The sequence below is a fragment of the Ornithorhynchus anatinus genome, chromosome 1 (assembly GCF_004115215.2).
Source record: "Ornithorhynchus anatinus isolate Pmale09 chromosome 1, mOrnAna1.pri.v4, whole genome shotgun sequence".
Lineage (NCBI taxonomy): Eukaryota > Metazoa > Chordata > Mammalia > Monotremata > Ornithorhynchidae > Ornithorhynchus > Ornithorhynchus anatinus.
Genome location: NC_041728.1, coordinates 63,650,533 through 63,675,859, shown reverse-complemented (window position 1 = coordinate 63,675,859; position 25,327 = coordinate 63,650,533). Strand labels below are relative to the sequence as shown.

The following is a 25,327-nucleotide window of genomic DNA, read 5'->3' as shown; positions in this document are numbered from 1 at the left end:
TAATAGCATTAAAATAAAAGCACGGGATTCTATTAACTTCTTTTTAGGTAAGACCTTTCCTCGGTTATTTAATGAACTAAATGTGAAAACAGTGAAGTTCTTTGTATCCTAATATTGTCAGTATCTTGATCCTGATATGCACATACAGTACCTTTAAAGGTTCCCCTTGTACATTTGTTCAGCACATCTGCTCAGCCACATGCATCATCCCTTTCCTGTCATACAGGCTTGTCAAACTCATTCCTGTGGTTCCTGCGGCTGGCCTCTTACGAAGATACACATTCCCAGCCGCACTTTTTAAAAGCACTCAATTCGTAATAAATCCTTTGTAAAAATTAGTTTTTATCATTATATGGAACAAGAGGAAACGGTGCTTAAAACAATCTGTTTCGTGCAGATTAGTGGGTGGAGCATCCGTGATCACGGAGGGAGTCGGCCACGATTAACCGGGAGAAAAAAACAGGAAATGGGGAGACAGGGGAGAGACGGAGACAAAATGGAGAAAGATTAGGGGCAGAGTAGCACACGCCGTTTGGGCTCACGTGCCCTCAGACTCCTCACACTCACAAACACGTGTGCCCCTCACACAGCACGCTCTTTGTCCCTTCAGCCCGCTGTCCGAGCAGCAGAAAAAGAGAAGTAGAGCCCAACTTCCTCCGTCCCTCCCTTCACCCTAGCAGCCCCATCCCATCACTCTGGGCTGAAGGTGCTGCTGCTGCCCCAGGACTAAAGTGGGGAGTATCATGCAGGAACTTCCCTAGGTCCCCAGAGAGTGATGCCTCCTCTAAAGGCTAGGGCAAGGAAGTGGGCCGCCAGCCTTCCTAGGCTTAACTGCCAGGTGCTTTCGTCCTATTTTCCTGCGGCTAACTCCCGTGGGCCGAAGATGCCCTCACCCAGCTGGGAAGCGGCGTAGCCTAGTGAAAAAAGCATGAGCTGGGACCCAGAAGACCTGGGTTCAATAGTATTTATTGAGTGCTTACTATGTGCAGAGCACTGTACTAAGCACTTGGAATGTACAACTTGGCAAACAGATAGAGACCGTCCCTGCCCGTTGACGGGCTTACAGTCTAATCGGGGGAGACAGACAAAAACAGTAGCAATAAATAGAATCAAGGGGATGTATCTAACTAACAAAATAAATAGGGTAATAAATAATATATACAAATGAGCAAATAAGCACAGTGCTGAGGGGAGGGGAAGGGAGGGGGGAGGAGCAGAGGGAAAGGGGGAAAAGGGACTTAGCTGAGGGGAGGGTGGGGGGGCAGAGAGGCAGCAGAGGGAATAGAGGGAAAAGGGGAAGCTCAGTCTCAGTCTGGGAAGGCCTTTTGGAGGAGGTGAGCCCTCAGTAGGGCTTTGAAGAGGGGAAGAGAGTTAGTTTGGCGGAGGTGATGGGGGAGGGCTTTCCAGGACAGCAGGAGGACATGGACCAGGGGTTGACGGGATAGGTGAGCACGGGGGATGGTGAGGAGGTGGGCGGCAGAGGAGCGGAGCGTGTGGGGTGGTCAGTGGAAAGAGAGAAGGGAGGAGAGGTAGGAGGGGGCGAGGTGATGGAGAGCCTTGAAGCCTAGAGTGAGAAGTTTTTGTTTCGTGTGGAGGTCGATAGGCAACCACTGGAGGTTTTTGAGGAGGGGAGTGACATGCCCAGAGCGTTTCTGCAGGAAGATGAGCCGGGTAGCAGAATGAAGAATAGACTGGAGCGGGGAGAGATAGGAGGAAGGGAGATCAGAGAGAAGGCTGACACAATAATTCAGCCGGGATATTATGAGAGACTGCACCAGTAAGATAGCCATTTGGATGGAGAGGAAAGGGTGGATCTTGGTGATATTAACAAAATTAATCCCGGTTCTAATCCCGATTCTGCCACTTGCCTGCCATGTGACCTTGGACAAGTCATTTCACTTCTCTGGGCCTCTGTTACCTTATAATAATAATAATGTTGGTATTTAAGTGCTTGCTATGTGCAGAGCACTGTTCTAAGTGCTGGGGTAGACACAGGGGAATCAGGTTGTCCCACGTGGGGCTCCCCCTGTCTTAATCCCCATTTTGCAGATGAGGTAACTGAGGCACAGATAAGTGACTCTCCCACAGTCACAAAGCTGACAAGTGGCTGAGCTGGAATTCGAACCCATGACCTCTGACTCCAAAGCCCGTGCTCTTTCCACTGAGCCACGCTGCTTATCTGTAAAATGGGAATTCATACCGTGAGCCCCATGTGGGACAGGGACTGTGTCCAACCCGATTTGCTTGTATACACCCCAGCACTTAGTACAGTACCTGGCATGTAGTAACCTGTTAACAAATGCTACAATCATTATTATTGTTGTTGTTATTCTCTGTGCCTCAGTTTCCTCAACTGCATAATGGAGATTCAGTACTTTTTTGCCCTCCTACTTAGAATGAGCCCCATGTGGGACAGGGTCAGGCTCTGACCTGATTAACTTATATCTACCCACCATTTAGAGCAGTGCTGAACACATAGTAAGTGCTTAACAAATGCCAGTAAAAAACAAAAAAAAACCCAAAACAAAAAATAGTGAGTTTGTGAGTTTGACTTGCCTCCAGCTTTTTGAACTACAGCTAGGCAAGTGAGGATCTGAAATGAAAGAGGATTTTAATATAAACTCATAGGAACTGGACTAACACCCATAACGGATAGGAGAAAAAGAATCATTATTTTTAATTATTTCCTTTCTATAGGAGCAAAGACTACACTTTCTGAAGCAGCAAGAACGCCGGCAGCAGCAGTCTCTTTCTGAAAACGAAAAGCTTCAAAAACTTAAAGAGAGAGTGGAGGCCCAAGAGAATAAGCTAAAGAAGATCCGTGCCATGAGAGGACAGGTGGACTACAGCAAAATTATGAATGGCAATCTGTGTACGTGTGCTGAAATTCTGAACTAGAGGTCACCGGGATAGAGGACTCTGGAAGTAGAAAAGGGGGAGGAATGGAATTTATCTTACTAAAAATTTTGCTAATCTATCTTCAGCTCTGCACATTTTTCTCTTTCTAGTGAGTCGCTCTGGTTCACTAAAACTCTTCCAATTCAATTAGGCAAAATAAGTTGCCCTAGAGGGTGAAAAGAAGCCTACTGATATTGGAGTTCTACACTCCAGATGAAATTCTCGTTGCCAGTTAAATAATATCTTATATACTCTAATCCATATGAACATGCCTTTAGATCCGTAAAGGCTCTGTTTTGTCGTGCGTTATTGGAACTAAATCATTTTTCTTGTTGTGATTTGTAGCTGCTGAAATAGAGAGGTTCAGTGCCATGTTCCAGGAAAAGAAGCAAGAGGTGCAGACTGCAATTTTACGAGTAGATCAGCTCAGTCAGCAGCTGGAGGATTTAAAAAAGGGGAAGCTGAATGGTTTCCAGCCATACAGCGGAAAGCTGACGGGCCCCGCAGCGGTCGAATTAAAAAGACTGTACCAAGAACTGCAGGTAAGCCACGAGCAACCACAGTTTGATAAAAGAGGCTGATCTTCCTAGTCAGTCAGTGGCATTTATTGAGCGCTTACTGTTCGCAGAGCACTGTACTACGTGCTTGGGAGAGTACCATACAACAATAATCAGACACAGTCCTTGCCCACAGTGAGCTTACAGTCTAGAGCTTACGGTCTAGCACCTCCACTTAGTGTTGGTGGTGACCCCTCATAGCTGAGGAAAAATCATGAGGCACCAATTGAAGAGCAGATCCAGAATGCAATCAATGGCAGACTTTTACTTGGTGTGTGACTCGTTTGGAAAGATACAGAACTTTCTCTTATCAAAAGAGTGACACGTACAGCATACTATGATGCAAAAGTTTGAGCAAATTTTCTGTCTGCCCCTGAGACACCAGAGAGTGAACTGAATGAAAGGGAGTGAAATTATTTGGCTATTTAAAGATCATGTGCACTAAATTTGGTGCATCTGTTTTTGCAGATTGGCTGTATAACATTAATACCATCAAAAGAAAAATTAAGTAATTAGCAGAGTATAATCAAAGCTAATTTTAAAAATTGAATTACATTTTCACTTTGCTAAAGAGAGTAAAATAGTGTTTGAAGAGAAATCCATTTTCATCCTGCTTTAAGATAAACATTTAATATTAAATGAAGGCTTTAATTACAAATTAAATGTAGCAAAAATCCACATGACATCTTTCACTTCTTTGCAAAGACTTTTTCAACTCTTTGATGCAAGTGATCTCTGTCTGTTGAGCTGATCAGTGTAGGGTGAATATAATTTTATTCCTCAGAGTACTAGTTGCTTTGGGAGTTAAAAAGGAAGAACAAGACTTTGTTTTTGCTGCATTACTGGGAGGGACTTAGGATACATATATGCAAACATATAAATTCACCTGAAGCATAAGAGCATGTGAAAAACATGAAAATACAACAGAAACCAAATAGTTTGGAGAGAGAGCTAAATACTAAAATGGATTACATTTATTGGACCCGGGAAGGAAGCTTCATGGACATAGTGGTCTCAGGAATATTGCTTGGAAAAGAGTGTTAAAATAGGGGGAGTTTCAGGGGTTGACACCCAAGGGTGGAAAGGTAAATGGGCTGAAACTCAGGATTGATCGATCAGTGGTATATTTTGAGTACCTGCAGAGTGCTATCTGCTAAGTGCTTGGGAGCATGCAACAGTAGCAAAAAAACATGCTCCCCGCCCTCAAGAAGCTTGCAGTTTAATGAAGGTGGCAGAGAAAAATCATGTAGAAATAGTGAAAGCTGGAAGAAGAATAAGGATACAGCAGGAAATATATCAGGATTATCAGTCAGTCACTGGTATTGATTGAGCATTTGCCGTGTGCCGAACACCGTACTAAGTACTTGGGAGAGTACTGTACAGGAGAGTTGGTAGACACAATCCCTGCCTACAAAGAGCTTATGGAAGAGAAGACAGACATTAAATTATGGATAGGGGATAATGGCAGAGTTTGAAGAACACATGTAAGTGCTGTGGTGCCAGGGGTGGGTGAGTATCAAAGTGCTCAAGGGTATAGACCTAACTGAATAGGTGATGAAGAAGGCAAAGGGGGTGGGGAAATGTGGGGTTAGTCAGGGAAGGCATTTGGGAAAAGATACAGTTTTAGTGGGGCTGTGAAAATGGGGAGAGTGGTGGTATGTTGGTTGTGAAGTGGGAAGGAGTTTCAGGCCAGAGGGAGGAAATGGTCAAGGGGTCGGTGCCGAGAAAGATGAGATGGAGGTACAGTGAATAGGTTGGCATTGGAGGAGCTAAGTATGCAGGTGGGGTTGTAATAGGAAATCAGCGAGGTAAGATAGGAGGGGGAGAGCTAATTGAGTGCCTTAAACCTGGTGATAAGGAATCTGTTGATGCAGAGGTGGATGGACAACCAATGGAGGATTTTGAGGAGTGGGGAGAAGTGGAATAATTGTTTTTTAAACAAGTGATCCAGGTGGCAGAGCAAAGTATGGACTAAAGAGGGAGGTCAGCAAGGAGGCAAAATGTAGCATTTGAGGCAGAATATGATAACTGAATTTATTTTATTTAATTGAATGTAAAAGTAAATATACACATATTCATTCAATAGTATTTATTGAGTGCTTACTATGTGCAGAGCACTGTACTAAACGCTTGGAATGTACAAATCGGTAACAGATAGAGACTATCCCTGCCCTTTGACCGGCTTACAGTCTAGTATATGTGTATATAATAATAATGATGATGTTGGTATTTGTTAAGCGCTTACTATGTGCAGAACACTGTTCTAAGCACTGGGGTAGATACAAGGTAATCAGGTTGTTCCACGTAAGACTCACAGTCTTAATCCCAATTTTGCAGATGAGGTAACTGAGGCACAGAGAAGTTAAGTGACTTGCCCACGGTCACACAGCTGACAAGTGGCAGAACCGGCATTCGAACCCATGACCTCTGACTCCCAAGCCCGGGCTCTTTCCGCTGAGCCACACTGCTTCTCTAATTAATGCTGAGGATAGGAAGGGGGAGGAATTTAGACTTTCCTGAGTAGTTTTAGCCTTGGAATATTATCATGTGTGACCCATGTATATTCTGTGTTTTATGGGACCTAGGATAAGGGTGGACTCAGAATTGTTGGGGGAATAATCTTGGAAATTGACTTTCATACTAAGAAATGATTTTGTCCTTTAGGATGTGTTAGTTTACATTAATGATAGAGAATTTGTTTCTACTTCCTTGGAAATTCACATTTGATTGTATAAGATGAAAACTGTAACAATTGTAATTTCTGTTTTAAAGATTCGTAACCAACTTAACCAGGAACAGAATTCTAAGCTCCAGCAACAAAAGGAACTCTTAAATAAGCGCAACATGGAGGTGGCAATGATGGACAAGCGGATCAATGAGCTTCGTGAGCGACTATATGGGAAAAAAATTCAGGCACGTCAAAAAGAAAACATTCCTGTAAGATAAACCACTAAACGCAGGCCCATAATGAAATTCTACAGCCTTACTTATTGCCATTTTCCCTCTAGCAGCAGATTGCTATGCACCCAAAAACAGAAAGCCCAATTGCCCAAATCCTTACAAAGTTGCCAGGGGTAATAATGTTGGTATTTGTTAAGCACTTACTATGCGCAGAGCACTGTTCTACACGCTGGGTGGCCGAGCCTAGAGGGATTGGTGAGTGGAGAGGAAAAGTAACCTGCAGGTTGCCCATTGAAGTAGCACCCTAATCTCTTCCTTCTTCCCTCAGGAAAGCTAAAGACTAGCGTGTGAGGGAAGGGAAGAGGTGAGGATGGAAAGGGAACTTGTATGGAATTTAACCGGGAATCTGCCGCCACTGCCTTCCCTGGGTCCGCTACCTCGTGAATGGAGGCAGCTTCTTTGATCTCCCCCAGTTCTCACTGTTTCATAGTCAGTTGTATTTATTGAGCACTTACGGTGTGCAGAGTACCATACTAAGTGCTTGGGAGAGTACAGTGTAACAGACACATTCCCTGCCCACAACAAGCTTACAGCCTAGAGGACATAATGAGCACCTACTCCCTCTCTTCCCTCCCTCCAAGCCATAAACTGTGGCCTGGGTCTGGGGATCATGTCTTCTCATGTCTTTCGGTTCCTTCTGCGGGCCCCCCCAACCCTGGCACCTTGACTCTGGCTCTGAAGTGTCTTGGGCAAGAAACTGCGTCTCCCAGGATCTGTGAGCGCGACCTTGGGCGGTGGTGGGGAGGCCCAGGGAAGAGTTCGGGGAAGTGCAGTAAGTTGTCCTGCCTAAAGAGATAGTGAAAAATGGTATTTAGGAGACAAGTTTGAAATTTGGAGAAAGCTGGAGGGCTTGGGAGAGCCTAATATAGGGGGAGCCACGCCTGCAAATCAGAAATTTAGTAGGGCTGAGAGCCACAGGTCATAAAACCCTCCTTTAACCAGAATAGCGAGCGGTTGTCTTGGGGAGTGGGGGAGAGTGGCGAGTGGTGGGAGAGAAGACTGTCCCAGGCAGTTGGTGAACATTGGTCAACGAGCAAGAGGCAGCCAGAGTTGGGGTGGGCTGGACTCCCCACTCCTCCCGGTCTTCCCCGCCGAAAGGACTGCGGCAGTGGCCCACTACCGCCCACCATGGCTGCTCTGGTGGCAAAATAATGTCTGTGTGGGGGCAGGCTTTACAGCAAATGAAGAAGAGCCCCTCATGGCTCACTAGATGCAATTTGGCCCCCCAGGTCTAATGTATATCAGCCATAGTTGTCATCATCCTCATCTTTCTTGAGACAGTAGTTACATTATTAATTTGTGTTTGCCAAGAGTCCATTGTTTCAGTCCTCATCGTTGCGGTAAGAACACTGTCCCTGGTTTCCTAGGAGGTAAATGGATCCTTTTCCTGGGTACTTCTATAGTGTTGCTGCCAGGTTGCAGCTCTCTAAGGGCTGGAGAAGGATAGTAATTTAGTCCTAGTATAAGGAGACCAGAGCAAAATCTATTATTCCAGACTATCTGAGTTCTAATAGATTGAATTCCTAGCAGACTAAGTCTAAAGGGGTTCTTCCCCATTAACCTCCCTTGAAATGGGAGGTTGGTTGTATGAGGCGGGAAACTTTCATTTGACCTCACAGAAATCCTGAACTGCGGTCATCAACTCTGTTACTCAAGATTCTTTCAGTATTTATGAACTTAGACATTCCTAAGTAAACCTGAGTTGGTCACTGGGAGCAGGGCAGGGCCCAATTTGAATGGAGAATACGTGGTACATGGGGAAACTTGTCTTTATATCGCAAGGACTGAGCATATGGAATTCACTACCACAGGAAGGTGTGCAGGCAGAAAATAACAAACAGTAGGTTCAAGAGGAATTGGGTAAAATCCATGGACAGGGAGGTCCATTAAAAATTACCTGGAGGAAAACTAAGGCTGAAGGTGTTCTTTCCTTACCAATTAAGATAAATGTCCTGGAGGAAACCATTACACGGTTCCTCCAAGGGACCCGTTTCCTCTGTTAGAGAATCCACATCAAGAATTCTTACGCACTGTTGGTCTGAGCTATAAAGGCAGTTTTCATGTTCTTATTAAAGATAGTGCCCTGCTTTACCATCACTCACTAGAAAGTTTACACCAATTTTCTCTCCACCCTTCCCATCCCCCCACTTTAAATTATAGTTAAATCGCGTTAATGGAACATCATCACCACAGTCATCCTTGAGTGCATCTGGTAGAGTAGCAGCTGTGGGGCCTTACATCCAAGTGCCTAGTGCTGGCAACTATTCACTACCCGTCGACCCTGAAAAGCCGCAGTCTCTCACAATTGGTTCCAGCGCAACTCACGGAAGATCCAAATCCGGTAAGACCTGGAGCAGAAATGTAACTTTCCTTCAAGAAATTTTGAAATTTTGGAAAAGATAATGACCTTTAAACAGATGGAGGTACAGTTACAATCCCCAGTAAATATAATCATGGCATTCACTAAACGCTATGGGCTGGGGGTAGGTACAAGGTTATGATATGAGAAACAATCCCTATCCCACATGGAGCTCACAGCCTAGCTTATTCCCATTGTTCAGATGGGGAAACTGAGGGCCAGATGGTTTAAGTGACTTGACCAAAGTCACACCCAGGTGTCCTGACTCCTGGTCCCTTGTTTTTCCCATTAGACCACACTGCCTCTGATCTCATGCTCAGATTTAAATCTGGGTGTGTCCTGCCCATTGGTACTATATTCTGAGTAGGGTAGAATTGGCGTGAGTCACCGTTAATCTTTCCCCTGCCTTCTCCCAAGGCTGCTTTTACATTGACTGTTAGGCAATTGAGAGAGCCAAATGAGTGCTTTTTTCGCCTTAAAGGGTTGAAGCTCTTTCCAAGCTTTTTCTGGAACCCGATAACCAGATTTTTCTGTTGTCGACATTTTTTTTTTTTCATTTCTGTAAGGAACTGATCCCACTTGCCTACATTGCCATTACTTTTCAACTCTGCCGTCTGCCCATTTGGAAGTGAGTTGCCCCTCTTTCCATACCCCCCTTTTCATGCATAGATTATTCTGTGGGAAGAAGCTGGACTTTTGGGGTGTGTACATTATCTGAGATCCTCAAAGCATTATTCTTGCTCCTGCAGCAGAAAGGTATTGAATGGTACTTGCTGGCCCCCCAAAGACTGACTACTTCTCCAAGTCTAGCTCCTGCGGAGTAACTTGAGAAAATGGGAGGAGCTTGACTGCTGACCTAAAATGCAGAACTTTTCCCCAGGTTTCAAAAATGTGATTGCCAATTTGGTCTTGGAGATGACAAATAGCCCAGGGATGGAGGCAGGGATGGATTTGTTTGTACTTGTCCCAGGCCCATTTCAAGCATAGTGAACTGAGCATGTATTTCTAGAAAAAAAAAGGGTGGTTATGTGTTTACAAAGAACAAATTGGTAACAGTTGAGATCAAAAACAAGTCCCCCAAAAGACTGTGCCTTAATAATGAATGTTTTTGCTCTGTTCCTATCAATAAGAACTTCAAAACGTAAGTGATTTACTTGCTATTTGTTCTTTTTGTGAGCAGCCAAATTCCCTTAGTAGAAACGTTAAAGTGACGCACATTCCTCCTTCTGTTGCCTGAGAGTAAGTAATCAGTTTAGCCAGTCGACTTCCTCTGATGAGTTTATTCAAAACTTTGTGGGTCTCGGTGTATGAGAACTGACTTAGCGTAATAAACACTTGCCAGCGAAAGGCTGCTGGAAGTTCCCGTAGACAGGCTGAACCAAGGTAGATGGCCCAGGGGGAGTCGGGCTTCTAAGAAAAATGTCTCCAGTACATGTCTGGTTCTCTGGACTACCCGGAAGACAAGGAGGAGAGAGAGGCCAACTAGATAATACATATCTCCAGAATAACTCCATATTAGATGGTCCCGTACTCCGCCAATAATAATAATAATAATGTTGGTATTTGTTAAGCAATTAGTATGTACAGAGCACTGTTCTAAGTGCTGGGGTAGATACAGGGTAATCAGGTTGTCCCACATGAGGCTCACAGTTAATCCCCATTTTACAGATGAGGTAACAGGCACAGAGAAGTGAAGTGACTTGCCCACAGTCACCTAGCTGACAAGTGGCAGAGCCGGGATTTGAACCCATGACCTCTGACTCCCAAGTCCGTGCTCTTTCCACTGAGCATGCTGCTTCTCTAGGAGTGGGCATCCGTGCCACCATGGGTTGGTGTGCCAGAGGGGGACCTCTGACATGTCGTCAAGGTCGCCGACCCTTCAGATGATTCCACTGTTGCTTCTGAAAGTCTTACCTTTGTGCGAAAAGGAGGGACAGCACAAACTTCTGTGGACCTTTCTCCTTAAGCAGTTACTACCGTTATTACTAAGCACGTACTGTGTGCCAAGCACTGTTCTAAGCGTGGGGAAGATACAGGTTAATCACTTTGGACACAGTCAGCCAGTCATATTTATTGAGTGCTTACTGCATGCGGAGCACTGTACTAAACACTTGGCAGAATACAGTGTAACAGACACATTCCCTACCCACAACAAGCTTAGTCCAGGGGGTGATGTCCCACTTGGGGCTCACAGTCTTAATCCTCCTTTTACAGATGAGGGAACTGAGTCACAGAGAAGTGAAATGACTTGCCCAAGCCACGTGGAAGAGCCGATATCAGAACCCGGGTCCTCCGGCCCCAAGGACCGGACTCTTTCCACTCGGCTATGCTGCTTCTCTAATAATCATAAGGCTTGGGCAGGGAATATGTCTGTTTATCATTATTGTGTACTCTCCCAATCGCTTAGTACAGTGCTCTGCAAACAGTAAGCATTCAATAAATATGATCGAATGAATGACTGTGTCCCCTGGGTCCCTGGAAAGTTTTTGATGATACTAAATCCTGGGAGGAAACCCTCACAAGTTGGGCAATGGGGTGTTGGGGGGGACTTTCTGACTACCGCTTTTCTGGTTCTTGTATTACACAGATGATCAGAGTAGACACAAGGTGACTAAGTCATGGACAGTGTCAGATCTTGATGTCGGACCTCACGACAGCTCTTCACAGCATTCTGCACACTCTGCAGTGCACTTTTTAAACTGTATGTCAACAGAAGGGCTTTGGGGAGCAAAGCCAGGATGGGCTTTAAAATCAGTTAAATCAACAATCAAATTTTTTCCAAAGTACTTCTCTTCCAAACTGATGTCTCTAGAGCAATTACAAATCTAGACTGCCTTTGAAATTGAGAGGTTAATTGAAGATCTCTTTTTAAGAAGTGTAATTGTCAGGAAAGATCATGTAGAAAAGGGCAGTTCGCACAATGATTGCGAAGCAAAGGATTTGAGAGAAAACAGGACAAAGGACTGTGGGAGAGTGCACGAAAAACTTCTGCTCCACAAATTAAGGGACGATGAGATTGAGGGGGAAGATCAGCTTTTAGGATAGCCTGTTTTCCAAGAAGCTTGGATTTGTTTTAATGCGTAATTCTGTCTTTAAGTGAATCAAACTGTTTAGTCTACCTCTTCTAGGTGTAAGAAAACCCCATCCCAAAATGGGCTCTTTGCGCTTTAGGGTATATGAAGAGAGAGCGCAATATTCCTCTTGGTCCTGATATTGCTCAGTTCTACCCTGAAGGATGAACCGTTATCTATTTGATTATTATCAAATCATCAAGATACAATGGGATTTCTAAACCCTCCAAAACCTGGGTGCCGCTCAGAACCTTTGAGGTCATTTCTGTCCCTTAGATAGACGGCGTTAAGTGCAAAACAGTAGACTATGTAAATGGATAGGTACACAAGTACTTTTGGGGTGCATTTAGTGCTAAAGTACTGGGGAAGTGGTTGAGAGGATAAGGCCAGCAGAGAAGAAAACGAATTGGAGAATGCTTCCTGGAAGAGGTGGGATTTCAGGAGGGGCTTTGCAAATGGGGAGAGGGAGGGACCGGGACCATGTCAAATTCCCACCTGTGTATTCTTTCCCAGCAGTTCGTACAGTGCTCCACACAGTAAGCGCTTCATAAATAGTACTGCAGCCTGGCAGATTTGAAAGGGGGAGGGTGGTCCAAGTCGGAGGGGAGGCGTGAACAAGGAAGTGGGAAGCAGAAGGAGTTGGAAATGAGACGCGGAAAGAAACCAAGCTTGGGAAGAACGAATCCATGTCAAAAAAAAAATCTTCCCAACTATCCTGAAGAATGTGGCCCTCACATATTAGAATGATGTTTTGAAATGAGGAAACTTTGCTGGACTATGTGAGATTATTAGTGTTAAGGGTTTTTTTTCCAGAAAAATACAAAGGGAAAATGAAAAAGTGCTCCTATTCTTGTACCTTTACAGACTTTCCATTGCAATTCTGGTCACTTGTCCCTAGAGGCTACTAACCACCTCCCTTTCACCATCTGCAGTCTGCCCTCCCTCCGCCCCCAAGACCAATGTCATCATCAACAGTGGTATTTATTGAGCGCTTACTATTTGTGAGAGCACTGTACTGAGCACTTGGGAGAGTACAGTACAACAGAGTTGGCAGACATTTTCCCTTCCCACTAGAAGCTTACAGTCCAGAAGGGGGAAACAGACAATAGTCTAGTGGGTTAACAGAAATGAATATAAGTAAATAATTAATAATAGATCATTTAAAGAAAAGTATGTAAGTGCTGTGGGGTTGAGACTGCAGACCAGGAGGGAGCATAAGAGCTTTCAGTGTTCTTTCATCTCAGTCCTTAAAAATTCCCCCACCGTAAGGGGTCCAACTTCCAGTCAAACTTTAAACCCCCTAAGATCAGAAATGACGAACACCTGAAAACTCACCTTAAAAGAGCAAGGACCCCATGGTGGATCTTTGTGGCAATACAAGTCCCCTAGGGGCCGGTCATGTCACCCCAGGTTCTGAATAGCACCTAGCACACTGTGGGGTTCAGGGAAGATTGAGTAACCTTCAGTTCTCAGCTTCATGGCTGAAAGTGTTGTTGAAAAGTGCAAGGAACCCCAATTCCTCGGTCACCGGAGTCCGAGTCTCAGCTTTAAAATGAAATATTTTTCAATTAATCCATTGTATTTACCGAGTACTTAAGGTGCGCAGCTCTTGGGAGAGTACAACAGAATTAGCAGACACATTCCTTGCCCATAAGGAGTTTGCAGTTTAGAGGGAGTGACTCTCTTAAACAAAGCTAAAGAACTAATTAAGAATAGTCTCAACTGCAAGGGTACAATCCAAAGATCATTGTAAATTCTGGAAGATACTTTTGGAAAATCTTTTCTTTTGTAGCTGTCAAGGAAACGAATGCTTATGAGTCAACGCTCTAATCATCACACTAAATGATAATTCTGCAACTGAATGGCCGCTTTAATTTCTATACAGTCATTTCATTGGAAATCTTTTTCTTTTTTTACAATAAGATGAAAAATTTCCATCTGCTGCAGTATTTACACTGATTAATATTAGCTACAGGCTTGAAGTGCTTTCTTTGGAAAATGGAAGCGGTATCTTAGTTGGGGGAGGTGGGGAGGGACACTGTCAGACCCTGGCTGGAGAGGGACACCCTGTCAAATGAGGCTCGTCACCTTAAGGGCACCATCTGTTTGCACCCCCAAAAGCTGACTTGGGTGATTTCCCGAAAATACCAAACCTGGTTTACCTTGTAATGTAGGTCGATTGATTTAAGAATCTAATTCTCTCTCGTTTAGATCTGGACTCATTTAATTGGACAAAATTATTCTAACCACTGAAGTTGAATAAGTAGCATGGTATGCTGGGTGCGGGGGAAGGGTTGCGGACCATTTCGCCTTGCGGACTGAATGATGATTTTGATTACTTTGATTTCTGGCATGTTGTGGCTCTTGATTTGATTCAGCTGATTTTAATAGAGATTTTGTTCTGCTGTCTCGTTAACGGTGGTAAACCTGGATAATCTTAAATTGCAACCTTCTTTTTCAAGCTAATGATGGAAACTGGCCCACGTTAAAACAGAACTCTAGCACCTCAGTGAAAGCGGCTCAGATGTCTAGTGCCGACTGGAAGGAATCCGGCATGGAGGGGACTTTAAAACAAGGAACTATTTCCAGTCAGCCGTTGCCTTCATCCGCCTTAGGCACCTCTGAAAAGCCGGTAGGCAGTCTATTTCTCCTTTGCTCTAGAAAAAGGAAATAAGCGTGGACTTAAATTTAATAAATTGCAGTACATGCCGAAGTGATTTAAAATGAGCTAGTTTGGGGGTTTTTGTTTTCCCTTTGAGTAAAGTATTCCTCGGGACTGTTCACTTGCGCTTGGTTCAGGCTTCTGCTCTTTATTTCATAGCGCTTGATGCCGTTCTGGGTGGCTGCTTAATAAATCACCAGCAGCATCCTCCTAGGTGGTGTTTATTGAGCACCTATTGAGTGCAAAGCACAGTACTCCCAAACAAGACAGACATTCCCTGTCCTCAAAGAGATCCCAATCTAAATGGGAGGATCCACAAAAATGATTGGCAGCTAGCGGGAGCAGGGGTGAGAACAAAGGTATAACAGGTAGTGGTACCAATATGTCAGGGTGAATTAGCTGAATCAGTTATGCATGTACTGTAAATAAATAACCAAAGAAAGGTGATGGTTGATGAAGTCACACCTAGTTTTTGTTCGTTTTTGTTTTTTTGGGGTTTTTTTGCAAAGTCTTGACAGACTCTCGTTAATTGGCAGATATTTAAATTTAATGGTCAAGTGCTGAAACCATCCTGAGTGAGTCATTCATTTGAGTAGCTCCACCAATAATCAGAACAGATCTCTACCTGAAAACATTGGCTGCCCTCGTTTATTCGTTTTGCACCCTCTGGCTATTAACACCTGCTGTTTTCTCCCTAAATCAATCAGTGGTGTTTATTGAGTGTTTACTGGGTGCAGAGCACTGAACAGAGAGCTTGGGAGAGGACAGTATGACAAAGTAGACACCGTTCCCTATCCACAACTGACAGTCTAGAAGATGGCCCTCATTTGGTTTGTAATCCACCTCACTAGTCTGTCGGATTTGTTTTTGCTGTCACTTCTAAATTCCAAAGACTTTAGGACTCACTCGGCCAGCCAGCCTCCCTGGGTCCTGGAGGACCAGTCTGCTTTTGAGAATGCAGGACTTAAAGTGCCCCCTCCGAGAGAGCAAAGCCTGTCTTTAACTGGCATGTGCCGGTCCCGATCCCGCCTTCCCATTCCAATTCTGGGGATATCAACCCCTTGGAGCTGAGAAGAATTGATGTGCCCTTCAAAGCGGGGGCAGTCCCACTTTTCCCTCGGTGGGTCAGAGGGGTGGCGGCCAGGAGTGGTAGGGCAGAGGCAAGGATACTTCAGAGACAGAGGGTCGGTTTGGGTTTTTGTTTCATTCGGTGTCGCGGAGAAAGGACACCAGCTTCTCACGAGATCCTTTTCCCCTTCTTTCCTCCTCCCCGACGGAAATGCAGGGCCTCGATGTCGGGAAGGTGCCGCCAAACGTCCTCGGGTTAGGCAAGCAGCTGCCCCAGAATTACGGGACCTACCCGAGCCCTGGGCCTCTGGGGCCAGGGTCTACAAACTCCCTAGAGAGGAGGAAAGATGGCAGCCTGCCTAGATCCGGAGCCAGCGGGACCGGGCGGCAGAAGCCAGCGCCCCTGCCGCCGGCGAGTAACGTACACCAACCCAGCTCCTCCCAACAGATCCAGCAGAGGATTTCCGTCCCGCCGAGCCCCACGTACCAGCCGTCCGGCTCGCCGTTGTTCCCGGCTGGAGACGGCAGGCCCGAACTCCCCCTAACCGTGGCCATTAGGCCCTTCCTGGCTGACAAGGGATCCAGGCCTCAGTCCCCCAGGAAAGGACCTCAGACTGTGAACTCGAGCTCCATTTACTCCATGTATCTTCAGCAGGCAACGCCGCCCAAGAATTACCAGCAAGCAGTGTACAGTACCCTAAACAAATCCGTAAAAGCAGGTAGGGCATATTTAACAGTAATAATAATAATATGGTATTGGTTAAGCACTCACTATGTCCCAGACACTGTACTAAGCCTGGGGTGGATACAAGCAAATCGGGTTGGACGCAGTCCCTGTCCCACGTGGAGCTCATACTCCCAATACACATTTTACAGATGAGGTAACGGAGGCCCAGAGAAATGAAGCGACTTGTCCAAGGTTACACAGCACACAACTGGCGGAGTCGGGATTAGAATATTTATATCTGTCTTCTTTTGCGGGTCTTGCGGAGCAAAGTTTGTCCATCCGTGTGAAAAATTTGTCTGTGGTTGTAAAAGTCCAAAGCAGTTTGAAGGAAACACTTTTTCCTCTCAAAAGGTTGGGGGTGGGTTGGGAAACCTTGTACCAAAGAATTAGTTCAAGTTTGTTTCCTTAAGTGATCCAGTAACACCACCTTGTTTTGATTGTTTAAATGGTGTTTCACAACCGGGAATTGAGAACCACAAATAAAAATGTTAAGAACCAAAATATTAGTGAGCTAAAGCTTGCTCGGTTTGTTTTTGGAAGAGCATTTTGAGAGAGTTCAACCAAACCTCCTAAAGGGGAATTTTGTATAGTCGGACTTTATATAACTCGGGTAGGAACAAAGACGGAAAGTGTATTTACAGCAGACTTGCAGTAAATAAGCGAACGCTTGCCTGCTCAGCTCTCCGTCTTCCTGTCTGGGCCCCAGCCCTTCCCCGAAGTAGGAGGAGGGGACCCTGCTGGAAGGAATATGGCCCCTGTCCAGGTAGGCCTTGATCTTTACTTACAGCGCAAGCCTCTTCGGAACCAAACAGAAGGGGCTGATTTGAAGAGATTTGGTTTTTTTAAAGAGGACTCTGATGGAGGTATTTTAAAACTGCTTAATTGGTCAGAGGTTGGGTGAGTGGACTGTTTAGTGTGATAAAGTTTTTGACACACCAGGGTTGGTCCCAAAAGGACTTTCCTGTTCTTAAAAAAAAAAAAAAACTTGCAAGAAACTCCTCACTCTTGATGTGAACAAGGGAGTTAGAGGAAGAGGAAGGAAGAAAGGGAAAAAGCAGGTTTTCTTCTACCCTCTGTTGGTGAGATGGGGGCGGGGGGAGAGATATGTGGTCTGGAAGAGGGAAAACCTGCCACAGGAAAAACTACCCCAGAAATGGGGAAGAGGGGCTGCATCATCCCAGGGGAAAAAGGTACAGGCAGGTACCAGTGCCCATCCTCAGCCTGGATTTCAGGGTGGCGTCTGTGGGATCAACCCCAGCTGGAGTAGTCTGGGGAAGCCAGGGTGCTCTTAAGGTGTTCTCCAGGTCTGGAGCCAGCTTGGGCACTTGAGGAAGGGAGAGGTTCCATCTTGGTTGTTCCCTGGAGGGACCGGGAAGGCCTGGAAATCCAGCAAGACTCTGAGTTGTCTGTCACCAACCCCTCTGGCAGTAATAACAGTGATTCTGTTCTGGGGTAGATACAAGGTGATCAGCTCAGCTCTCTCCCACAAGGGGCTCTGATTCCAAGAGGTAGGAAGGGAGGTATTGGTAAAATGGCAATTTTTCCCATTTTTCAGATAAGAAAACAAAGGCCCAGAGAAGTTAAGTAATTTGCCCAGGGTCACACAGCAGTCCAGGGACAGAGCTGGGATTTAAAACAGGGTCTCCTGATGCCCAACCCCACGCTCTTTCCTCCAGGCAGCAGAGTTTTCCCAAAGGGCCCACTGTGGGCCACTTTAGCCCCATCTTTGGGCACCTTCCCCCAACATCAGCCAACCAGGGAGGGGAGAATTAACTTCTCAGCCGTGTGAGAGTATTGATCTTTCACTCTTCCCATTGGGTTGACAGACTGGTTTCAGGATACTGATTCCTTACTGGTTTGTTGGTGGATGGTTAGGGGCTGCTTTCTGTCTGCTGAATTCAGGGACGGCCAAATATCCCAGCCTCTCTTAACGATTTACAGCAGAGCCCTAGTCCCTCACTGGAGAGCTTTTGAGCCCCAGAGGAGTCATTCATTCAACCTTATTTATTGAGCACGTCATTCATTCAACCTTATTTATTGAGCACTTACTGTATGGAGAGCACTTTATTAAATGCTTGGGAGAGTACAGTACAGCAATAAGCAAGACACATCCCCTGCTCACAATGAGCTTACAGTCTAGAAGTGGGGAGACAGACATTAATATAAAAATAATACTTGTGGCATTTAGGCACTTACTATGTGCCAGCCACTGTAGTAAGTGCTGGGGTGGATACAAGCAAATCGGGTTGGACACGGTCCCCATCCCATGTGGGGCTTACAGTCCCAATCCCCCTTTTACAAATGAGATAAGGTATAGATAAATGAAGTGACTTGCAGACAAGTGCTGGAGCCGTATGTACCTAAATGCACTGGGGATGGGAGGGGAGGAACAGAGGGAGAAAGGGCCAGACAGAAGGGAGTGGGTGAAGAGGAAAGGGGGGCTTAGTCTAGGAAGGCCTCCTGGAGGCAATGTACCTTCAATAAGGCTTTGTCTGTGGGATTTGAGGAGGGGAGGTCGTTCCAGGCCAGAGGTGGGACTTGGGCAAGGGGTTGGCGGTGAGTTAGGTGAGTTGGAGGCACAGTGAGAAGGTTAGCATTAGAGGAACTGTCCCATTTAACGGAGATTAGCCACTGCCCGGTCGGCAGCCAGATTGGCCACCTTGTCCTTCCAAAGGCCCTCATTCTGCCATTTCTCTCCCCTTCAGTCTATGGCAAGCCCGTCCTCCCGTCGGGTTCGACCTCTCCGTCGCCCTTACCGTTCCTGTACGGCTCTCTGCCCCCAAGCACGCCCCAGCCTCCGCCTCCCGCCGACGTCCCTGAGAGAGACCAGGAGCAGGAGAGCCTGCCCCCGCCGGGCGACAACAGCAACGTGGAAAACATCCCCCGGCCCCTCAGCCCCACCAAACTCACGCCCATCGTGCACTCCCCGCTCCGCTATCAGAGCGACGCCGACCTGGAGGCCCTGCGGAGGAAACTGGCCAACGCCCCTCGCCCGCTCAAGAAGCGCAGCTCCATCACGGAGCCGGAGGGCCCCAGCGGCCCCAACATCCAGAAGCTGCTCTATCAGCGCTTCAACACCCTGGCCGGGGGGATGGAGGCGACCCCTTTCTACCAGCCGGGCCCCTCGCAGGATTTCATGGGCACCTTAGCCGACGTGGATAACGGGAACACTAACACCAACGGCAACGTCGAGGAGCCCGCCCCCCAGCCCGCCGGCCCTCCGCCCGAAGCCCCTCCCCCGTCGTCCGACGCCAACGACAACGAGTTGCCTTCCCCCGCCTCCGAGGAACCGATCGGCACGGAGACCACCCTCCCGAGCCCGGAGACGGCCGAAGACGACAACAACAATCTGGCCGTGTACCCGTCCACCGAGCGGGCCCCGAGTCCCCTAGCCGAGGTCGGCTCTCCTGTCCGAGAGGAAGTCCCTCCTCCATCCACTCCCCCGGCCGTCCCTCCCGCTGTTCCGACGGTAAGCGACCCCCGGCCCAAGCCCGGCAGCCCACTGTCCCGGGGGCTCCGAGCGTGAGACTCCCTGTAAAAGTAGAGCGGGAGACTCGCTGGGATGAGACCGGAGGGCTGGAAGAGACCCATGAGAATTTGGCTAGTTCATCACCTGTCTCCAGGAGATACTACAAATGCCCCCTTGCTTTTAGACTCTCCACCCTGGACTGGTGTCCCCCAACGAGGTTCTTTCTTGCTTCTCCCCTAGATTCCCCACCCAGTTTGGGCCTTTTCTCTCCATTCATTCATTCAGTGGTATTTATTGAGCACATAACTGTGTGCAGAGCACTGTACTAAGCGCTTGGGAAAGTACAATACAGCAATAAACTGACATTCCCTGCCCGCTATGAGCTTACAGTCTGGAATGTGGGAGACACACATTAATACAAATAAATAAAATTACAGATAGGTACATAAGTACTGGGGGGCTAGGAGGGGGGAAGAGTAAAGAGGGAGTGAGAGATGAGGAAAGTGGGAAATAGGGAAGGCCTCTTGGAGGAGAAGTGCCTTCAATAAGGCTTTGAAGCAGGGGAGAGTAATTGTCTATCAGATTTGAGGAGGGAGGGCATTCCAGACCAGAAGCAGGACGTGGGCTAGGGGTGAGCAGCGATACAGGCGAGATTGAGTCACAGTGAGAAGGTTAGCACTAGAGGACTAAAGTGTGGGGGCTGGGATGTAGAAGGAGAGAAGTGAGGTAGGAAGGTGCAAGGTGTTGGAATGCTTTAAAGCCAATGGTGAGGTGTTTTTGTTTGATATGGAGGTGAATGGGAAACTACTGGAATTCTTTGAGGAGTGGGGTGACATGTCCTGAACATTGCTGTAGAAAAATGATCCGGGTAGCAGAGTGAAGTATGGACTGGAGTGGGGAGAAACAGGATGCTGGGAGGTCAGCAAAGAGGCTGATGTAGTAATCCAGGCAGGATGGGGTGAGTGATTATATTAATAATAATAATAATAATAATAATAATAATGTTGGTATTTGTTAAGCACTTACTATGTGCAGAGCACTGTTCTAAGCACTGGGGAAGACATAGGGGAATCAGGTTGTCCCACATGGGGCTCAGTCTTAATCCCCATTTTACAGATGAGGTAACTGAGGCCCAGAGAAGTTAAGTGACTTGCCCACAGTCCCACAGCTGACAAGTGGCAGAGCTGGGATTCGAACTCATGACCTCTGATTCCAAAGCCCGTGCTGTTTCCACTGAGCCACGCTGCTTCTCCATGGTACCATTAACCATGGTACTAGTTTGGATGGAGGGGAAAGAGTGGATTTTAGCGGTCGTGAAGGTGGGAGCGACAGGATTTGGTGACGGATTGAAGATGTGGGTTGAATGAAAGGAGTCAAGGATAATGCCAAGGTTACCAGCTTGTGAGACGGGAAGGATGTGGTGCTGTCTATAGTGACGGGAAAGTCAGGGGGGACAGGGTTTGGGTGGGAAGATAAGGAACACTGTTCTGGACATGTTAAGTTGGAAATGACAGGATGACATCCAAGTCAGGAGGCAGGAGGAGGTGCGAGACTGGAGAGAGGGAGAGAGAGATCAGGGCTGGCGGTGTAGATTTGGATATCATCCACATGGAGGTGGTAGTTGGAGCAAATGAGCTCTCCAAGTGAGTGGGTGTAGATGGAGAATAGAAGGGGACCCAGAATTGAACCTTGAGGGATCCCCACAGTTAGGGGTAGGAGGGAGAGGAGGGGCCCATGAAGGAGACTGAGAATGAACAGCCAGAGAGATAGGAGAACCAGGAGAGTCAGTGAAGCCAAGGTTGAATAACATTTCCAGAAGAGGGTGGCCCACGCTGTCAAAGAGCTGAGAGGTCGATGAGGATTAGGGTGGAGTAGAGGCATGGCTTTGGCGAGGAGATCATTGGTGACCTTTGAGAGGGCGATTTTTGAGGCGTGAAGGGGCCGGAAGCTAGATTGGAGGGAGTCTAGGAGAGGAATTTGAGACAGCAGGTGGAGACAGCTTGCTCAAGGAGTTTGGTAGAGGGAGAATGGGATAACTGGAGGGATAACTGGAGGGAGCTGTGGGGTCAAGGGATTTTATCTTTTAGGATAGGGGAGGCATGGGCATGTTTGAAAGTAGTAGGGAAGAAGTCATTGTAGAGCGAGAGGTTGAAGACAGCTCTCTTGTTCTGCCCTTTGAGGAAACAGCCTTCTGGGGTCGCTCAGACCACATGAAAGCTTGGCACCAGATTCCCACGGTCCTGTTCTTGGAGTCAGGAAAGGCCGCCCCTTCCCCTCACCGACCCAAGACTCCCTCACTTCTCTCCGAGCCGATTGATCCATTTCCTTTCTTCCCACCAGATTAAACGCACCAACCTGAAGAAACCCAACTCGGAGCGAACGGGCCACAGCCTGCGAGTAAAGTTCAACCCTTTGGCACTGCTGCTGGATGCATCTCTGGAAGGGGAGTTTGACCTGGTGCAAAGGATCATCTACGAGGTGAACATCTAACCTGTCCCAGGTGTCATGTTGTGGTGTGTTTGTCTCTCTTTCTTTTGCTTTCTTTCACTCCCCTTCCTCTCTGCCCACCCCATCCCCTCCCTGGCACGTTAGACTTGAAAATGTCTCCCCATTCTCTTAGGTGGAAGATCCCAGCAAACCCAACGACGAAGGAATCACCCCCCTCCATAATGCGGTCTGTGCCGGCCATCACCACATCGTGAAGTTCCTGCTGGATTTTGGCGTCAACGTGAATGCCGCCGACAGCGATGGGTGGTAAGAGCATTACCGGTCGGCCCCGTCCAGGCCCTGTTGGGATCATTTCTGCTCTGGGGGAACAGGTTCAAACACAGGGTAATAGCGCGTCTGCAGATTAGAAGACTTGAAAAGTAAGTATTTTTAGTATTTAATACTTTTCAAGCATTTAATAGGCAGATAAGCTTTTCCTTTTTGGCCGTCGAAGAGTCCTTTGGAGAGCTGGGCTTTAGAAGGAGTCTGTCGGTAGATTCCCTAGAACGTTACACCAGGTCGTTTCTGGAATTGGAGAGAACAGTGCAGGCTCTCGTACAGAAGGACTCCATCTCCGTCCCCTCCCTGGCACCTTCGTTGCTCCAGGAAGGTATTTACGCTCCGCGTCTGCTTGGTTTCAGGACTCCTTTACACTGTGCAGCTTCCTGCAACAGTGTCCATCTCTGTAAACAACTGGTGGAATCGGGGGCGGCCATTTTTGCTTCAACCATCAGCGACATAGAAACGGCCGCAGACAAGTGTGAAGAGATGGAGGAGGGATACATCCAGTGCTCCCAGTTCTTGTATGGTATGTACTGGGGGGGAAATGGAGGGAGCAGAATTTGTCGCCCAGGGTATCCCTTTCTTGGCTAGAGTAGTTGCTGACACCGCTGAGCTAGAGATCTCGGGGCAAAGGAAGCCTCATCATTGCCTTAGGGAGTTTGGCGGGCAGCGAGGTCTGGTAGAAGGAGCAGAGGGTTGGGAGTTAAGGGAGCCGGGTTCTAGCCCCGGCTCTGCCACTGCCTGCTGTGGGATCTCAGGCAAGCCACAACCTCTCTGGGCTTCATCTTCCTCATATGGAAAGGGGGGGTCAGTGATACATTGCTTCACAGGGAGGTTTGTAAGGACAAAATGATAGATGGCAGGTGTGAAGGAGCTTTGGAAAAATAAAGGGTCAACTTCAAGGTGGTGTTATTGGGCTTCTGGAGAATTATTTTTCTGGAGTTTTTGGAAAGAAGCAGCGAGATGTCATGGTATCTGAGAGGGCAGGGGGCAATGTTATTTAACAAGCACTGTGGGTATAATGCGGCAGCCTCTAGACAGAGCTCAGCCTGATCGAGGAGAGGACGAGCAGAATAAGCAGGACAATCAGTATCATCATTATCGGGGGGGTTAATGAATGCAAAGCACTGAACCGATTATTTGGTAGAGTACTGCAGAAGCAAGACAGGCAAATGAGGGAAACACACAAATATTATTAGATAGAAGGAGCGGGAGCAAGAGCAAGGATATAATAGTTAAGTGGGACAAAGAGAAGCAGTGAAACCTAGTGGATAGAGCATGGGCTTGGAAGTTGGAAGGATCTGGGTTCTAATCCCAGATCCACCACATACCTGCTCTTTGACCTTGGGCAAGTCACACTTCTCTGGGCCTCATCTGTAAAAGACTGTGAGCCCCAAATGGGACAGGGACTGTGTTGAACCTGGTTAGCATTTATCTACACTTAGAATGCCTGGCCCATAGTAAGTGCTTAACAAATACCATTAAACAAATGCATCGGGAAAAATTTGATGAATAAATAACCAACTGCAAATGCGCGAAGGATGGCTTTCGAGGGAACCCGGGCCGGCTGAATGAAAGTGAGAGAGGCACATTTTCTGAGGGCTTTGAGGACAGGGAGAGCGGTCATCCGGCGAGTTTGAGGAGGGGGAGTTCTGAGCTGGGGGTGGGGAAAGGGATGGGCAAGGGGTTAGCAGTAGGTGAGTCAAGAAAAACGTTTGGCTAGGAAGGGAGCTTGGAAGGAGCAAAGAATGTAAGCTAGAGAGGAATAGGCGAAGAAAATGAGTATGTAAGATAGATAAGGAGAACTGGTGGACAGCCGTGAAGGCCTTAGTAGGCGGTGTCTGCTTGCTGCGGCAGGGGGAGAGCAGCTGGTGGAGGGGACTGGGCCAAGCAGGAGTTTCTAGATGATGGGGGCTGCAGCATGGAGTACAGGCTGGAAGCAGGGAGATCAGTGGAGGCGAAGGATGCAATAGCCCAACAGTGGTAAGACCCAAAGGAATAGCTGTTTGGTTGCAGAGAAAGGGCTGGTTCTGAAAACTGTTGCATAGAAAAACAAGCAGGATTTATCAACCAACCAATTAATCAATGGCATTTGAGCACTTAGTGTGCAGAGCACTGCTCTAAGCACTTGGGAGAGTACAATACAGAGTCGGTTGACCCGTTCCCTGTCCACAATGAGAAGCAGTGCGGCCTAATGGAAAGAGCATGGTCCTTGGGAGTCAGAGGACCTGGGTTCTAATTCCGGCTCTGCCACTTGTCTGCTGTGTGTGACGCTGGGCAAGTAAACTTCACTTTTCTGGGCCTCAGTTACCTCATCTATAAAATGGAGATTAAGACCATGGGCCCCATGTGGGAGATGGACTATGTCCAGCCTGATTAGCTTGTATCTACCCCAACGCTTAGTACAGTGCCTGGCACAAAGTAAGCGCTTAACAAATACTGTAAGAAAAAGAGCTTAACAGTCTGGATTTACCAGTTGATTGACTGTGAAAGCTGAAAGAGGAGCCAAAGTTGAAACTGGAGGTTTCAGGGTCAGAGAGGAGAGTAGCAAAATTAGGTGTTTGAGAAATGATGAGAAGTTTAGTTTTAGACATGTTGAGTTTGAAGTGCTGACAGGAGTGGAGTTACCTTGGAGCAAGAGGAAATGTGTGATTGTAGAGGTAGGTGAGGGGGGTGGGCCTAGAGGGGTAGATTTGGGAGCCATTGGCTTAGGGGGAGTAAATAAGGCCATGAAAGCAGATGAGCTCCTGGAGCAGGTGAGTGTAGAGCGAGAAGAGTAGGGGACC

At 47.1% G+C, this 25,327-nt stretch overlaps 1 protein-coding gene across 5 annotated transcripts in view; it reads left to right on the top strand.

Annotated features, from left to right (window-relative positions):
* Positions 1–25,327, top strand: part of PPP1R13B (protein phosphatase 1 regulatory subunit 13B) — a 94,299-nt gene that overhangs the window by 63,108 nt on the left and 5,864 nt on the right. For 2 of the 5 annotated variants that reach the window (XM_029061842.2, XM_029061798.2), the window contains exons 6-16: positions 2,698–2,872; positions 3,244–3,440; positions 6,228–6,392; positions 8,577–8,757; positions 11,363–11,476; positions 14,309–14,478; positions 15,794–16,295; positions 19,009–19,772; positions 22,113–22,250; positions 22,393–22,526; positions 22,901–23,067. In XM_029061842.2, the coding sequence (XP_028917675.1) occupies positions 2,698–2,872; positions 3,244–3,440; positions 6,228–6,392; positions 8,577–8,757; positions 11,363–11,476; positions 14,309–14,478; positions 15,794–16,295; positions 19,009–19,772; positions 22,113–22,250; positions 22,393–22,526; positions 22,901–23,067 (2,707 nt within the window). The remainder of the gene's footprint in view (positions 1–2,697; positions 2,873–3,243; positions 3,441–6,227; positions 6,393–8,576; positions 8,758–11,362; positions 11,477–14,308; positions 14,479–15,793; positions 16,296–19,008; positions 19,773–22,112; positions 22,251–22,392; positions 22,527–22,900; positions 23,068–25,327) is intronic. The other 3 variants (XM_029061824.2, XM_029061850.2, XM_029061834.2) reach the window with 3 other exon arrangements.